This window comes from Microcaecilia unicolor, chromosome 7 (assembly GCF_901765095.1).
Source record: "Microcaecilia unicolor chromosome 7, aMicUni1.1, whole genome shotgun sequence".
NCBI classification, from domain to species: Eukaryota; Metazoa; Chordata; class Amphibia; order Gymnophiona; family Siphonopidae; genus Microcaecilia; species Microcaecilia unicolor.
The window spans coordinates 97,005,959-97,024,180 of record NC_044037.1 but is presented as its reverse complement, the minus strand read 5'-3'; the positions used below and the strand labels follow the sequence as shown (position 1 = coordinate 97,024,180).

Sequence of the window (18,222 nt, the reverse complement as noted above, 5' to 3'; positions counted from 1 at the left end):
TCTTGTTCATTCCTTCTGGACACAAATATGGACTGTAATTCAATTTATATTTCATCTAAATAATGATATCTCCTTTTCTATTGCTGTTTTTAAATCACATTCTCCTTGTGTGACCTTGTCTAATACTCATGCCAGACATTTTGATGCTCTTCTCACTATAGCACAAACTACTATTCTAGCTAACTGGAAATCAGCTAATATGTTAAATGTGCATTTTTGGTAGCATTCGATATTACATCATCAAAAACTGGAACTAGCTATTGCAGAAAAATACTGTTTGCTTCATGCAAGGAAGAAGTTATGGTCTCTCATTGATGATTATTTACGAAGTATGACTTCTTCATAGTAGACCATTAACTAATATCTCTGGTTAAATTTACTCGCCTAACATTTTAGGTATTTTCCTACCTTGTTTTATTACATAGGAATGGTGCAGTGTGTTTGATTAGTGGTTTGTTTTTCCTCTATTGAGGAATTTTTTCTCTGTTATTTTTCCCTTCTGTAACATTCTTCTATTGAAAATTTCAATAAAATTTCGGGGGTGGGGGGGGGGGGGGGGAAAGAATATTTGGTGTCTTGCTTTCCTGACTGTTATTAAAGACTTTGGGGCATTTCTCACCCATCCCAGAAAATTTAGCTTAAAACCCTCTTTAGTATATTAGCAATTCTGGTACTGAAGACACTTTGTCCCTTCCTTGAGAGATGGACACCATCACCACTCAGTATCTCTTGGAAATCATCCCGTAGTCCAGGAAACCAAAGCTCTCGTGTCGGCACCATCCACGCAACCATATATTTAGCTCCAGGTTGCAGGCTTCCCTCGTTCAGCCTTTACCTTCAACAGGAAGTATCGATAAGAACACCGCCTGTGCACCTAAGTGCTTAACCTTCTGACCCAGAGGCATGAAGTCACGTTTGATATGTTCAGTAGGATACTTAGCAGTATCATTCGTGCCAACTAGTTAGTATGTGGTAATGTAGCTGTGCTGATTAGCGCAAGAACACCACCCCCTCCCAACATGCCTCTCCCAAAATAATAGCAAATTTTTTTAGTGCATGTGTTAGCACATGCTAAAATGACACTTACCTCAGGGCACCCGAGTACGTCTCGTGGTGCACCATTTTAAGCTGTGTTAGGTTAGTAAAAGGGCCTCTTTGTTTTCTTCCAACCCACCTAGGCACACCCACAAGAACACTTCTTTAATGCATTTATGTTTCAACGGTTTTTATTGGTGATATATTAAACACACAAAAAATGAATAGAACAATATTTCAGCAATTTCTGTACAGTTCCAAGTGCAGGCCCACTTTGTTAAATATGTGCAGGCTAATACTTATATCATCTACCTTTACATATTTTCTTTCCCACCCTGACCCCTCCCCTATCCCATCTTTCCCTCTTTTAAGTCCCACCCAAGAAAGCACCCCAACTTTACTGGTAAAAGATCGGTCTAACTCCCTCCCCCCTCGCAGCCACACAAAAAAAAAAACCCCACATTTGAGAAGACAGTATTTTTTTGGACATTTTACCTGGGCTAATGCCTTTTGAAAGTAGCCCCCCCCCCCCCCAATGAGTTCTATTTGTTGTTGTTGATATATATTTTTTGTTTTGTTTTGTTTTGTTTTTCTCTTCCCTGGCATTTCTGCATGATGTAGTGGTTAAGGGAGCTGTTCAACAGAGGCTATGAGAATGCTGATTACATTAAAATCCTACTTCCCCATAAATCTGTTGTGCTAAAATATAGCATTATACAACCTTCGAAGGGTATAACACCTGGATAAAAATAAATAACACGAAATACTGTAAGTTAATGTTGGCAAAAGGTGGCACAATTTATTTTTCCCTATGACTGAGTCGACTCTTCATAATGCTGCTTTTTCCAGGGTTTTTCCTCGACATTCAATTTAATATAATCTCAGTACTTAAATTCCACACTTTCAGTCTTCAGGATAGTACAAAGCAGATTACAGTCAAAACCGAATGTAAATAAGTAAAATAATAAAATCCAATATTTAAATAACAACCACCAGAACAAAGAAACAATTATCACCAAATATAATCACCTGCTAACCATTTTGCCTTATTCCTCAGTGGGACCTAATATTTCACAGCACTTATTCAGTTAGGTTTCGATGAGTCAATGCATGGTTATTATATCTGTGTGAGGGAGTACATAGAGGTGTTATGAGTGATAGGGGAGGACTTGCTGAATGGAGGAATGGAGAGTTATGAGTGTAATGCATTGATTTGGATGTGTAAATGGGCTAAAGGTGGAATGGAGGAATGGCCTAATGGTTAGTGCAGCAGGTTGTGGACCTGGGGAACCAGGTTCAATTCCCTCTGCAGCTCCACTTGACCCTGGGCAAGTCACTTATCCCTCCATGCCCCGGGTACAATATAATACTAGATCAGTGATGGCGAACCTATGGCACGCGTGCCAGAGAGGGCACGCGGAGCCGTTGCTGGTCCGCCCACTCTCCCTCCCTCCGAGCACCAGGCCGGCCTCCATCCCTCCCACCAAGCACCAGGCCGCCCGCCCTCCCTCCCAGCACCAGGGCCCCCCTCCTCCGAAATTTAAAAGGCGTATCTCGGGGTTAAGGCAGCAGCGAAAAGCGTGTTCTTTGCTCGGTGCGCCTTCGGCATTCCCTTCTGTCTCTCAAGCTCTGGTACCGCCCTCATAGGCGGGACCAGAGCTTGAGAGACATAAGGGAAGGCCGAAGGCGTGCAGAGCAAAGAACACGCTTTTCGCTGCAGACGCCACCTTAACCCCGAGGTACGCCTTTTAAATTTCAGAGGAGGGAGGGCCCTGGTGCTGGGAGGGAGGGAGGACGGGCGGGCGGCCTGATGCTTGTTTGGTTGGAGGGAGGGAGGGAGGCAGGCCGGCCGGCCGGCCGGCCTGGTGCTTGGAGGAAGGGAGGGAGGCCTGGTGCTGGGTGCTGCTGGGTGGGAGGGAGGCCTGGTGCTGGGAGGGAGGGAGGGCAGGGGGGAGAGGAGGGTGGCTGAACATGGGTGGCTGGAGGGGGGAGGGTAGGGGGAGAGGAGGGTGGCTGGAGGTGAGGGCAGGGGGAGAGGAGGGTGGCTGAACATGGGTGGCTGGAGGGGAGAGGAGGGTGTCTGGACATTTGTTGCTGAAGGGGAGAGGAGGGTTGCTGGACATGGATGGAGGGCAAGAAATGAAAAAGAAAGTAGGAAAGTAAAGAAATAAATGGAAAGGAAGCCCTAGAAACGGAGTTAAGAGAACAGATGGAGAGCAGCAGAATCAGCACCTAGGACCAATATGGATAGAAAAACAAAATCACCAGACAACAAAGGTAGAAAAAATCATTTTATTTTCATTTTAGTGTTTGGAATATGTCCAATTTGAGAATTTACATCTGCTGTCTTATTTTGCACTGGGTATACTGGAGCTGTAACAGCTTACAGAAATGATTTATAATGAAAGAAAATCATGTTATTTTTTTCTCCTATACTGGTATAATATTTTCAACGATGTCTGTTTATATGCGCCATGGCTGGTGTAAGGGGTGTGGCTAACATAGGGATGGAGTCATATGTGGTGACCCCGCCCATAATAGGTACCGGCACTTTACGATAAATAATTAGATTTTGGGTTGCTGTTTGGGCACTCGGTCTCTGAAAGGTTCGCCATCACTGTACTAGATTGTGAGCTGTCCATGTCCCAGGTACAGTATAATACTAGATTGTGAGCCCATTAGGGACAGTGCCAGTACCCCACAAAGAAAAATTGTAAACCGCTTAGGTCTAGGCGGTATGTACAGTGGTGGAAATAAGTATTTGATCCCTTGCTGATTTTGTAAGTTTGCCCACTGACAAAGACATGAGCAGCCCATAATTGAAGGGTAGGTTATTGGTAACAGTGAGAGATAGCACATCACAAATTAAATCCGGAAAATCACATTGTGGAAAGTATATGAATTTATTTGCATTCTGCAGAGGGAATTAAGTATTTAATCCCTCTGGCAAACAAGACCTAATACTTGGTGGCAAAACCCTTGTTGGCAAGCACAGCGGTCAGACGTCTTCTGTAGTTGATGATGAGGTTTGCACACATGTCAGGAGGAATTTTGGTCCACTTCTCTTTGCAGATCATCTCTAAATCATTAAGAGTTCTGGGCTGTCGCTTGGCAACTCGCAGCTTCAGCTCCCTCCATAGGTTTTCAATGGGATTAAGGTCTGGTGACTGGCTAGGCCACTCCATGACCCTAATGTGCTTCTTCCTGAGCCACTCCTTTGTTGCCTTGGCTGTATGTTTTGGGTCATTGTCGTGCTGGAAGACCCAGCCACGACCCATTTTTAAGGCCCTGGTGGAGGGAAGGAGGTTGTCACTCAGAATTGTACGGTACATGGCCCCATCCATTCTCCCATTGATGCGGTGAAGTAGTCCTGTGCCCTTAGCAGAGAAACACCCCCAAAACATAACATTTCCACCTCCATGCTTGACAGTGGGGACGGTGTTCTTTGGGTCATAGGCAGCATTTCTCTTCCTCCAAACACGGCGAGTTGAGTTCATGCCAAAGAGCTCAATTTTTGTCTCATCTGACCACAGCACCTTCTCCCAATCACTCTCGGCATCATCCAGGTGTTCACTGGCAAACTTCAGACGGGCCGTCACATGTGCCTTCCGGAGCAGGGGGACCTTGCGGGCACTGCAGGATTGCAATCCGTTATGTCGTAATGTGTTACCAATGGTTTTCGTGGTGACAGTGGTCCCAGCTGCCTTGAGATCATTGACAAGTTCCCCCTTGTAGTTGTAGGCTGATTTCTAACCTTCCTCATGATCAAGGATACCCCACGAGGTGAGATTTTGCGTGGAGCCCCAGATCTTTGTCGATTGACAGTCATTTTGTACTTCTTCCATTTTCTTACTATGGCACCAACAGTTGTCTCCTTCTCGCCCAGCGTCTTACTGATGGTTTTGTAGCCCATTCCAGCCTTGTGCAGGTGTATGATCTTGTCCCTGACATCCTTAGACAGCTCCTTGCTCTTGGCCATTTTGTAGAGGTTAGAGTCTGACTGATTCACTGAGTCTGTGGACAGGTGTCTTTCATACAGGTGACCATTGCCGACAGCTGTCTGTCATGCAGGTAACGAGTTGATTTGGAGCATCTACCTGGTCTGTAGGGGCCAGATCTCTTACTGGTTGGTGGGGGATCAAATACTTATTTCCCTCTGCAGAATGCAAATAAATTCATATACTTTCCACAATGTGATTTTCCGGATTTAATTTGTGATGTGCTATCTCTCACTGTTACCAATAACCTACCCTTCAATTATGGGCTGCTCATGTCTTTGTCAGTGGGCAAACTTACAAAATCAGCAAGGGATCAAATACTTATTTCCACCACTGTAAATACTGAAAATAAATACCTAAAATTAGGTCATGCCTACTGTTACAAAAGGCATACACAGGAGCAGTTGCAAAGTATGTGTAATTTAAAAAGTATCCAATCAAAGGCACATTTTCAAAAGGGAGGATTTTCAAAACCAATATACTTCCCTAAATTGCCATTTTTAGGCTTATGTTAGACCATCAGAGGGGTCACTCCGGAATATCAGATGCACTGAGACTCCTGTATCATATCCATCATAAGTCTCAATCTTAGCCAACTTTATAATTTTAGAAAAAGTTTAATCCGTATTTAATAAAAATTCGGTCTCTTAGGGGCCGATGCACAGAAGTCCCCATAAAGTACCGCACACTATTTCCACCTCGGTAAAAATTATCAAGGTGGAAATAGCTGATGATGCTTTAAAAAAAAATGGATACAAATGAGCTGCTTGCAAAACCAGCGAGCAGCTGAGTAGGGGGCAAGGCAGTCAGTTGTTAAGCATGGCTGCTCTGTACATGCTCATTCAGTGTATGCTACACACGGCTTTCATGCACACATACAAGCTGCCTGTATGAAAACCAGGTGTAGGTTTTTTGTTTTCAAACTGTTTTTTTTTGATTGCAGTTCACTGCCACAACTGTCTGCCTTGCTGTCCACTGCTGCCCCCCTTGCACAACAGCATCCGTGTGATGCGCTGCTTGCAATAGGTCCTGTCGGGGGATGGAGAGGGAATATACCAGGCTCTACTGAAGACCTTCCACACATCCTAGATTCTGCCTGTCTGGTGAAGAGGAGTGCAAAGTCCCCTGGCTCTTTTGGGAGAAGGGTGCTAAGGTAGTCAGCACTCTTGGATTTTTTTAAACTATTGATTTTTCTTGCTGTGGTGAGAAGGGAAAATCTGAACGGGTCCTATAAGACATCATTACTTCCATTATTGCTGTAACCAGCCACGTCTTCCTCATCTGGAAATATACAGCAGACTGCTCCGCCAGTCGTGCAGCAACTGCCCCTGACCTTCCATAAAAATTTCATGGTAAAAGGTAGGGACTGCTTCTGTGCATTGCTCGGAAAACTACTGTGCATCTTCGGAATGCACATTTGAATGCTTTACAGCTCATTTAAATAGATTAGCATAGGATTCCCGTTATCTGCTGCCCCACACAGTAAAAAGCCCGCAGAGCCCCTTTGTGCATTTCCCGCTGAATAACGTGCTCTCTAAACCATCTGGAACCAGTCCTGGTAGGCTTTGTGCATCGGGCCCTGAATCATTATTTCAAATAGAGCATGGTACTCATCTGCTTAATAGAAGTCTGCAGAGGGACATAACTCCAACGTGAAATCATGTTTTGCCCTAGGCTGTATTAAGAATTGTTCCTATATTCAAACACACATGATGCCATAGGGGAGGTATTTTATAATGTATGTACATAAAGTATATGCTAATATTTATACCTGCTCTCGAGCAGGCAAATTGTCTATGGCTTGCACATAGGCGCTATTGCTTCTGAATTTGCACCGATGAATAGGGCAGGTTGGTAATTCCTTCCTGTCTATAATGAGAGTTAAAAGGAAGTTCCATAAGACTTCAAATTTTGTTTTATGCTGTTGGTTACTTTGGTTTATAGTCCATAGTATTACTTGATGCTAATATCCAACTTTCGTCGAGAACTATCTGTTGGACGGAAGATTCTCCTGCTACAATTTGACATGTGTAGTGCTTTTGATATGGTGGATCATGAACTCCTGCTCCATCTACTGGATTCTTTTGGCATAGGAGGACCAGTTTTGTGTTGGTTCAAGGGTTTCTTGACTTCTAGGTCCTATCAAGTCATGGTGAATTCCCACACTTCTGAACCGTGGAATGCTTCCTGTGGAGTCCCTCAGGGCTCTCCCCTCTCACCTACCCTATTCAATATAATGATGATGCCTCTAGCCAAAGCACTTGCAAATCTGGACCTCAACCCTTTCATCTATGCGGATGATATTACAGTCTACATCCCTTTCCAATCAACAATATCAGAAGTTGCCAACCTCATAGATGCCTGTTTCTCCACTTTAGAACAATGGGCCAGGGTGTTCCGCTTCAGGCTAAACAGAGAAAAAACTCATTGTCACATCCTCTCGTCCATGCACGCTCATGTAACTGACACAATGCTTCCAGTTCTGGGCTCCGCCCTCCCGATTGCCAACAGCCTGAGACTTTTAGGAGTTCATCTAGATTCACATCTCCAGCTGGTTGATCAAGTACACTTGGTATCTAAAAAAATGTTCCAGGCCATGTGGAGGCTTCGACGTATCAGATTCCTCCTTTCCAGAGACTTGTTTCGTACCCTTGTCCATTGGCTTGTCTTATCCCACCTGGATTATTGTAGCGGTATTTATGTGGGTTGCCAGGTCTCCTTATTGAAAACTTTCCAAACGGCTCAGAACACAGCGGCGAGGCTCATCTTAAACAAACGGCGTTTTGCACACGCAGACCCCTTGCGCTTTAAACTTCATTGGCTGCCTGTACAGGAGCGCATTGCTTTTAAGATCTGCTCCCTAACACATAAAATCATCTATGGGGCAGCCCCGGAATACATGGTTCCCTTGATTGACCTTCCGCCCAGAAATGCCAACCCTGCTGCAAGGTCCTATCTCCACCTCCATTTTCCTAATTGTAAGGGAGTCAAGTATAAGAAAATCTTCGCCTCGTCTTTCTGTTATTGGAGTCCCAAATACTGGAATACGTTACCTCGTCACCTTAAAATTCAAGAGGACCATGCCCTTTTTAAGAAGTTATTAAAGACATTCCTCTTTGCTAAGACTTACCCCTCATCTTACCATGTTGATTAAAGTATCCCTTGTACCCAACCCTATTTAGTTCACTTTGTTAGTTTCTTCCCTCCTATTTACCTCTTTATGCTTGCCTAAGCTGTTAAGATTGTACTCTTATGTAATTCTCTGTAAGCCACATTGCGCCTGCATGTGTGGGAAAATGTGGGATATAAGTAACAAATAAATAAATAAATATCAAACATATAAACGGCGAGTGACCGTACTCACTCGCAAATGCGCAGTAGAGACCTTTTCTGCCCCGCCCCCACGTCAATACGTGATGACGGGTGGCGGAACGCAGAGGGTCTGTACTGCGCATTGCTGAGGGAGGGACACCGCCGTCTAACGCTCCCCCCACCCGAGTCGCCGCCACCACCCACCTTCTACCCGGTCGGGCCCTCGCTCCACTATTGAAACAGCGAGGGTCCGGGAACGCAGCACTGAGCTCTGCTGAGCTGCCGACATCGTCCTTCCTTCTTCTTCTCTGCCTCTGTCCCGCCCTCGACGACGTTACGTCACACGAGGGCGGGACAGGCAGAGAAGAAGAAGGAAGGCCGACGTCGGCAGCTCAGCAGAGCTCAGTGCTGCGTTCCCGGACCCTCGCTGTTTCAATAGCGGAGCGAGGGCCGGGTGGAAGGTGGGTGGTGACGGCTCGGTGGGGGGCGCGAACTCGGAGGGGGAGGGGCAGCGGCGAACTCGGCGGTGGGGGCGGGCCTTTCAACCCCCCCTTCCTATAATAGCCCGTTTTTACGGGCTCAAAGTCTAGTATTTACATAAGCTTTTCCTGGCATTAATCTAGTTTTGCACTCTTTGGCAAATGAAGGCGCATTGTAAGAAAAGTGTTATACTAGTTCAGTATTCATTAGCCATAACTGTTCTCCTGCAGTGGTTTTTCTGTACAATTCTAGGTATAAACACAGTGTGTGCTTTTTCCAGGCTATTCAATTATCAATCCTGATGTATTAGTTAGGATTAGCAAAGAAGAAGAACCATGCCTCTGGAAAGATCATGATTCTGAAAGAAGAAGAAATAACAGTCCCTTCAACAGTGAGTAGAAACTGTTTAAAAGCTTTTAAAAAGTTAGAATGTGCTCACTGGGAAGAGCTTTCCTTTGCCAACTCAGTGGAAGCCTGATAGATTCATTGCCAGTGCAGGAAACATAAATTGTTTACTACTCTCCCAGTTACCCCTGGATTCTATATAGTGCGCCTAGAGATCTGCACCGAAATCTAAGCATATTCTGTAACAACGTGCATAACGTAATTGGCTTAATAAGCCAATCAGTGTTGTTAACAGCACTTAACAAGCAATAATGAGCACTAATTGGCAATAATTAGAATTTGCGCGCACAACGCCCTAAGCATATTCTATAATGCATTGTACCTAAATTTTAATGTGTGCAGGCAAAAAGGGGTGTGGTTATGGCGGGAAAATAGGCGTTTTATGGGTGTTGCAGTTTTTTATTTTTCACAATAAATGTTTATTAAAGTTTTGAGAAGGTTACATCAGTGCAAAAAAGGAATTGTCAAACCAGTATCATCTTGTCAAGCTCCCTCTGTAAACCAAACTCAGTATTAAACAGTTAAGACTTCCCCTTCCCTCATTACCCCATCCCCCTACCCTTCTAAATCCCCCCCTTCCCCTTAAACAACACTCAATAAATGATCCAGTTGAACCCACTCCAGCCGTCTTAGGATCAAACCTCCCCAACTGACGATCAGTTAGTTTTTCCAATTCCCCCAATAAATGAACCTGTCACCAACCACGTGGAAATGGTAGGCCTGGTAGATTGCTTCCAATGGGCCGCTAACACTGACTTTGCAGCAGCGAAACAAAGTCACTTAAGTCTTTTTTGCCATTTCAGTCCTCTTCGATTCCCCCATCCAAGCAGGCACCATTTGGGGTCACAGGGACACGCAGCCTCCAAAATGGTAGCCATCAACTGGGTGGGTGTTTCAAAATTTACACGTGTTGTTATAGAATATGGCCCTCTGTGCCTAACTCTACGCGCCAGGATTTACGCCATGTTTTCGTTGGTGTAAATGGAGGCGCGTAGTTTGAGGCTCTGAGTTATCAACTAAGTATATTCTATATACCGTGCCTAAATCTAGGCATCGCTTATAGAATACGCTTATGTGAAAATGTTTTTCACTTGGATTTTCTAGGCACTATAGAATCTGGCTCTTAGTGCTTTCTTTCTTACAGAGTTTAAATACAGCAACGCAGTAGATGATGGCAGATAAAGACATGCGTGGTCCATCCAGTCTGCCCGCCACTCTGAGCAGGTTATAGTCATTCATGCTTAAGCAGTGGTTGGCAATTTACCATCATACTAACCACATATAGGCAGTTAAATATGATGATGTCTTGGGTCAATATATGTTATAACTAAATTATTTGTTAACATATGATAAGAAAGTGATATACAATACTGGAGTTGCCGAATCTTCAACTGTCTTTTGTCATTTGTGGGACACAGACTGTACTAGTCTGTCTGGCATTGGCCTTAGTCCCACTATTCTTGCCTAATATAACACCTCAACAGCCATCCTCTTTCTATTTAGGCATCCCCTTACTATTTGTGACTCCATCACCTCTCTTGGAAGGGAGATCAAGCATCCACTATTTGTGAAAAAATATTTTCTGATATTAATCCTAAGTCTGCTGCCCTGTAACCTTAATTTATGTCCTCTAGTTCTACCACCCCTACATCTCTGGAAGAGGTTTATTTGTATATTAATACCTTTCAACCACTTTGAATATTAACCCCAAGTTCCTTAGTGCCTCCCAGACTAGTGCAGATGTGTGGGATTGCTTTCTCATACCACCCATGAGAATTGCTGCTTTGAAACTTCCCACGCTTCTGAACTGGCCTGAAGAGGTGCCAAGTAGAGGGTGACTGAAACCCTTTTTCTTTTTTTTTTTTAAATTTCTGCTGAAACCGAATCTGCGGCCAAAATTCGCTGCTTGGTTTCAGCTGAAACCAAAACTGGCCCAGTCCCTGAACAGGAACAGCCCCCACTTCCTCCCTCCCCCCTCCACCAAACCAAAGGAGCTCCCACTTCTTCCATCCCTCTCCCCCAGGCCTACATTACCACCTTGGTGGTCTAGTGGCTAGTCGGGGTAGGAGCAATCCCCAGTCACTCCTGCCCTTGCTGTCTATGCAGGAGCCTGTACCAGCTTCAATCTCAAAATTGATATTCAGTCATCTAGCAACACTCAGGTGGTACTGCTGGAAGTCACAGCAGCCATTTTGACTGTGGAAACGGTATGAGCAGGAGCAATTGGAGATCACTCCTGCTCCAACTAATCCCTAGATCACCAGGGTGGTAAGGTAAACCAGGGAGAGGTCTATGGGGTGGGTCCTGGAGGGTAACTTCTGTTTAGGGGGGGGGGGGGAGGAAGTGGGAGCACCTTTGGTTTAGAAGGGGGGAGGGCTGCTGGATATAGCACAAAAGGTTTTGGTTTTAGCCAAAAATGCATCAGCATTTTTGTATGAAACCAAAGCAAGGCCGAATGTGGATTTTGGGCTGGTATCAGTGCCAAAACTGGAATCAAAATTCAGTTAGCTTCTATAACACCAAGGAAGGAGAAATTGGTTCTTGCTTGCTACTTTTCTTTCCTTTAGCCCTATCTAAACCAGTTCAGACCTTCCTATAGTGACTGTAGTAGTGCTTGGAAGAAAAGTAATTTTATTTTTAATAGTTTCATCAGGCAGGGGTTTGAGGTTGTTGCCCCCTATCCCTGGTGTTAAGCCTTGTGTTTACTACAAGTTGTTTCTTGTTCCTGGGAATTTTTATTGGGGAATGTTTAGTTCTTATCTTCTCTGTTATCGAAATACTGACTAATGAGAGACTGCAGAGTTTACTTAAAGAATGATGTCACTAGTTAGTAGTTCTCAGTCTTCATCTACTGGTAGGAGAAGGCAAACTCAGACAACTGGACTAGTCTGAAGAGACTAAAGGAAAGAAAACTAATAGATAAGACCTAATTTATCCATAGAAACTAGGAGGAATTTACCCAGTCGCTTAGGATCCAAATTATTATTTTTTTTAACAACTGGCAGGTTTCTTCAAGTATGATGGCACCCCCCCCCCCCTTCTTAAAAGATGTATTAACCTGTACTAAGCAGATGGCTACCCCTTCTAGAGCAACTTTTACCAGTTTTGATTTATCTTGCATACTACAGGGACTCCTGAAGCAGGCCTCTGGCCAAAACATGATTCATGTTAAGTCCAGTACTTTTTGTGAAATAAACTTCTGATGTGAACTCTTTGAGTCCATTGGATGTGTTTTTCATCATCTTCGTGTCTCCTTTGCTGTATGTCCCTACCAGTTTAGAAGAGACAGAATCTAAAATACAAATTCAACTAGAATTTTGCAGAATGAAAAACTGATACTAGTTAAAAAACAAACAAACAACCCTCCCTACTTGCTCCTCAACCCCATTGAATAGCCCTCTATACCCTCTCCCTCCACCAATAACTCACTACTGCCATTTAAACTGCCAGCATCCTGACACAATTATATAATCTTACCTTCAAAAAAAATGTATCTAAGCCATGGACTACAGTTCTATATCATTCCATTGAACTTGCTGTAGGCGATCAATTGATGAACTCTCAATATTGAGCAACTCCTTACCCAGAGTTCAGCGCCTTCCAATTCCCCCCCCCCCCCCAAAAAAAAGAACTTTCTTTGCTTCACTAATAGTAACATGCCATGACCAAAAATCTTATGAAGTCCTCAGGTGAGATCGTCTTTGTCTTCCGATCTTTCTGTGTTCCTGAACATTTAGAACAGTTCACCTACTACAGCTACTACAAAACTTCTTTTAGGATGCTATTGGCTCTCTTAACCCCTCTGTTTGATCTCTCCCCTCCCTCCATTTGTTTTCTACTATCACTTTAACTAGAGTATTTTTTAGTTGTTCCCATTTTGACTCCCTCGGTTGTATAACAAAATAGCATAAATCTCCAGCAGCTTTTCCGTAACCTTTACTTCCTCTGAAGGAGCATGATAATAAACAAGGAAAAAAAAACACTTTTGAAGGGTTCTCCAAAGAGGCTCATAAATATTCAAATCCACAGAACCAAGCCCTCTTAATTTCTCACAGGTAAGCACTGCCAAAAAAAACTACTGCAGTTACCACCTCTCCTCTCTCCATGCTTTCCAGAGTTTTTGTTTGTTTTGTTTTTTATAATAAGAATAAGCTGTTAATGTTACTCATTTGGAGCACAGCTGTGTAGAGATAAAAGATTTGATTTATTAGTTTTGTTTATTTAAACATAAGGCAGAAGAAACAGGTATCCATAACGTGAAGAAAGATGCTAGTGCCACCTCTAAAGGGTTTACCACTAAGATCCAGGGATATATTGTGTGTGATAGATGCTTTGAGGGTAGAACATTTGCCTTCTTCATTTACTGGCCTCAATACAGAGATACCACCATCTCAAGTATGAGCAAAAGTATATGGACTTCCAGCAAGGACATAATGCTAACTTAAAAGATTGCTTTATTGAATCAGAATAGTTGCTCAAAAAATGTTTGTTTCTCTAGCAGGTTGTGCAGCTGTTAAACCAGATGTTTTAATAAGAATTAAAGAATCTGAAACTTCCCATTCGAGTGACCAGCAGAAGTCTGAGAAAAGAGAGAGTATTAATCTTGACACAGTTGAGTGTAAGTATTGCCCGACTGAAAACACCTAAAGTATTGGTGACCATCCATTCTAACCTGACCACAAAAACTTTGTTGCTATCACTTTAATAGGCAGGATAACTTTCTATAGGTCATTTAACTTGGGGGAGATAGGCGTCTTAGTATGGTTGTATTAAAACTACATGATAGTTTAGAAAAGAGTTAGCAAATGCTGATCAGTTTATAAAATATGTATAGCATCACTGAAGATATGCATATATTTGGTGCTAAATACTAGAGATAGCTATGTTATACTTGTAAATGCACAAAAAAGGCATCAGAGTGGGATTATAGGCATAAGTGGTGCTACATATACATATTTGGCTCACTTTTATTACTAAGTGCAACATATGCATGTGTGTGGTGCATTTTATAAACTTGCAGTCAGAAAGGCCCACCACAGGGAGAGACAGTTCTGGCACTTGGAGAGGGATGAATATCTCCCCCATTAGACAGTCCTCCTAAATCCAAGCCAGACCCAGGTTTAGGTATAAACAATATAGGGAACTACCTAGGGTGCCACATTTTGGAGGCACCAAATACCCAGGCCAAAGGGGAACTTGCTTTTGTTTACTTTAAGGCCATATTCATGATATGCTTTTACAGAGGGTTGCAGCAGTGGCACTATGGCCTTCCTCTGCTCTTCTCCTAGGTCCTCAATCCTGATATCTGCTCCCCTCTCAAGGATCTGATGTCTGGAGTGGTGTGGACATTAAAATCTTAAATCCAGTCTTGCCTCTAATTAGTCTAGGTCAGCAGAGTGAGCCAGTCAGTAGCTAGAGGCGGGAAAACGCTTTCGCTAGCTTTTGCAGTGACAAGAGGAGGGGAGGGTGGGAGTAGCACAGAGAGAAGTGCTGTGGAAGGGGTCAGTAACTGGAGAGAGCAAGTGTAATGAGAGTGGGATAAAAAAAGGAAAAAGTAAGAGACTGTGCACGTGGAGTGGGGGATCAAGAGTTTAGGGGGCAAGAATGTATGCAGTGGAATGGAGAAGAGAGAACAAGTGTTTCTGTGTGTGTGGAGGCATAGGGGACAGTGAGGAGAGAGAGGAGACCCAAGAAAGTAGAGTGGACGAGAAGGGAGTGTAAGGGTGGAAAAAGACAAGTAAGGGGAGATTGCGGGAATGGGGACAACTAGAGCAGATGGGGAGGGAGAACAAAGGTGGAAAATGGAGAGGAAGGTTAGAAGAGGAGGCAGAGAAAGGGGTGAAAAGTAGAAAGTAATTTACTTGAGGGATGGGGTGAAGAAAGAAGGCCATGTTCCGGACCCCACAAGTGCTCAGTCTCCCCAGATATGTAGGTCACTGGCCACCTATGAGTAGCACCTTTTCTAAAATAACTATGCAGCATTCAGTTTCTATCGAGAAATTTTTATGTTTAGTTTAGGTCTACTGACTTCACTATACTGTTATTGAACTATGGGCTAGATTCTATATATGGCACCTAAAAAATCCATGTGGAAAAAAATTCCACCTAGGTATATTCTCTAAAGCACGCCTATATTTTATAGAATGGGCTTAAATTTCCACATGGTATATAAAATACGCCGAGTACCTCTCCGCGAGACCAAATTTGGTCGCGGCCATTCATGCCATGTTTTACTTGATGTAAATTCTGACGCCTAAATTTGGTGCAGATTGGGTGTATTCTGTAATAATGCACATAGATTTTAGAAACGCCCATATCCTGCCCATGGCCACGCCCCCTTGTCAACTATGCGACTTAGAATTTAGGAGCAGCACATTATAGAATACACTTAGCGAATTGTGCACGTAAATTTCAGTGCCATTTAGTACTGATAATTGCTTGTTAACATCCAATTAAGTGTTGATTAGCTAGTTAACCAATTAAGTTATGTGCATTGTTATAGAATATGCTTCGATTTATTCACAGATTTTTAGGTGCCAAATATAGAATCTGGGGGTATATGTGTATTCAGCACTGCTACATTACTACTACTACTTCTAGTAATCATTTCTATAGCACTATTAGACATACACATTATATATGAGTACTTTCTCTGTCCCTAGTGGGCTCACAGTCTAAGTTATGTGTACCTTGGGCAATAGAGGACTAACTAACTTGCTCAGGTTCACAAGGAGCTGCAGTGGGAATTGAACCCGGTTCCTCTAGGATCTCAGCTCACTGCACTAACCCTTAGGCTACTCATAGGAATAGCAGTGCTGAATATGCAGCTTAAGTACTGGCTTCAAATTTAATCCAGTCAAAATGCCAGTTGAAAATTGGACCGATCGGTTTCTTGATAGATTTGATTTTGTTTATAATATGGAGATTAGGTCAGACGAAACTTAGTGTTGGGGCTGTAAGTTCATTGCAGCATACCTTCTAAAAATAAAATACTGACCAATAGTGTATAGCTTATTTAAATTTGCTATACCACCTATACAACATAAGTTGGTCAAAGTGGTTAACAAAAAAATAAAAAGTTCAAGTAATTAAAAAAAAATGAAAAGGATCTCCAGTAATTACAGGATAGCAAACCATTCATATGAAGAGAGGACAGAGCCTGCAGTTTCAAATAGTTCAAGCATTGTGCACAACGGAATCCAGGACTTCAGTTATAATGTAGAGGGAGCCAAGCTATCCATTAAAGTGGGGCTGTAAGGCCAAAAGCAAGTTGAAAGAAATGGGTTTTCTAAAGATTTTTGAATTTGGAAAAAAAAATTTCAGCTCTTATTGATGGTGGAAATTCGTTCCAAGATTTAGATGTAAGGAAAAAAAATGCAGAGGTTTGTGTAGGTTCATAGTGGGCTGCACGAGTTGAGGGAGTGGTCAATTGATTGGCATCTAAGAACCTCAGAGTATGGTTGGGGGAGTATGGAATAAACCAGTGATGAGAGATGTGATGGTGAACCAAGATGAAAAAGCTTTGTGAGCAAGACAAAGGGTTTGGAAGATTGACCGGTAATGGATGGGAAACTAGTGGAGCTTGATTAGAAGTGGAGTAACGTAATCATACCTGCGTATCCCACATAGTAGTCGTGCCGCTGAATTCTGAAGCGTTTGTAAACTCCTTAACAAGGATTTAGGTAGGCCATGGTAGACCACATTACAGCAGTCTGTGCAGGATACCAAAAAACCATGAGTTAATATCTGTAAAGAATTGGATTCAATGTAGCCTTTAATGGAGCATAGCCGCCTGAGATTAAAGAAACCAGTTTTTACAAGATGAGCTATTTGAGGGGCAAAAGACAGATTTGAGTCAAAAATAATACTGAGATAGGATGTCACCATTAGAACTGACCTGTGAAAGAGAATTGGGGTACCAGATGGAGTAGGATGGAAACCTGTAATCCAAGATGTCAGAGTTTTGGCCGGATTTAACACAAGCTGCCTTAAACCTCACAATTGCATCTATGACCATTTTCTTGCAACTTTCAAAGTTACACTAATTGCCTACAAGACCAAGTAACCATAGTGGTTTAAAGAGGGAATTGTTTTTGTATAGCATTATGCCAGTTGTTGTGCAACATAGAATATAATGCTCAGAATTCACTTGGGAATATTTTAATACATTTATTTTAATTTTTTAAATATTTCATTTTATTGTGTTCTCTGCTTATTGTTGTAAATTGCTTTAATAATTTGTTTTGCAAAGCAGTATAGAAAGCAAATCGAATCACAATTATTTGTTTTTTTTCAAAGCGGACTCTATTGATGCTGGTGCCAAAACTACTTTTGAGCTTAGGCATGATGAAAAAACATATAATAGGAATAATCATGACTCGGAGACAACAGGAAGTCTAGACAGTCCCAGAATTGTTGATGGTGAGTAAAATCTCTTTTCCTCCTTTTTTAAATCCATTTCAACCCAACAGAAGCTGGAAAGAATTATACAAAAGGGTTTGAGAATGATTGACTGTTAATTAACTCTTTGAAAATTTAACAGAATGGGATGAAACTTGGCATAGGAGGAAAACCAGTAAAATCATACATCAGGTTCAAAAATAGGCCTTACCAAATTCTTGCGTTCCTCAAAAAAAAAAAATTGTCAAGTTGCAGAGATGTTCAGCTTCTGTAGTGTAAAGACTTGCATACAGGGAAACATAGCGGTTAAAAATTCCTCCTTTCAAAGAGCCCTTGCTAGGTAGAGAAAGATCCAGTATGTATGTTCAGTCTCCAGCAGGTGGAAGGTGGTGAGCTTTCATTTTCTCACTTCTTTCTCTATTCCTTGTCTGTATTTGGAGAATTTTTCTCCCTTTCTGTGCACTTGTATCTTAGAACCTGGTTGCTTGAGGCAGAGGTCCAGGATAATCTCTTTTAGCCTTGGGGGTGTTATACCCGGGTGGCCGGGTCCCTACCCCCTCTAGTCCTCCCTATGTTAGTGCTGGTCACTCTG

At 42.8% G+C, this 18,222-nt stretch overlaps 1 protein-coding gene across 7 annotated transcripts in view; it reads left to right on the top strand.

Moving 5' to 3' along the window:
- The window catches only part of LOC115475173 (zinc finger protein 184-like), a 94,111-nt gene that overhangs the window by 32,510 nt on the left and 43,379 nt on the right, over positions 1 to 18,222 (top strand). For 6 of the 7 annotated variants that reach the window (XR_003942961.1, XM_030210936.1, XM_030210938.1 and 3 more), the window contains exons 4-6: positions 9,106 to 9,216; positions 13,729 to 13,848; positions 17,529 to 17,651. Coding sequence is in view for 6 of the 7 variants with exons in the window: in XM_030210936.1 (XP_030066796.1) it covers positions 9,106 to 9,216; positions 13,729 to 13,848; positions 17,529 to 17,651 (354 nt within the window). In the remaining variant the exon portion in view is untranslated. The remainder of the gene's footprint in view (positions 1 to 9,105; positions 9,217 to 13,728; positions 13,849 to 17,528; positions 17,652 to 18,222) is intronic. The other variant, XM_030210935.1, reaches the window with a different exon arrangement.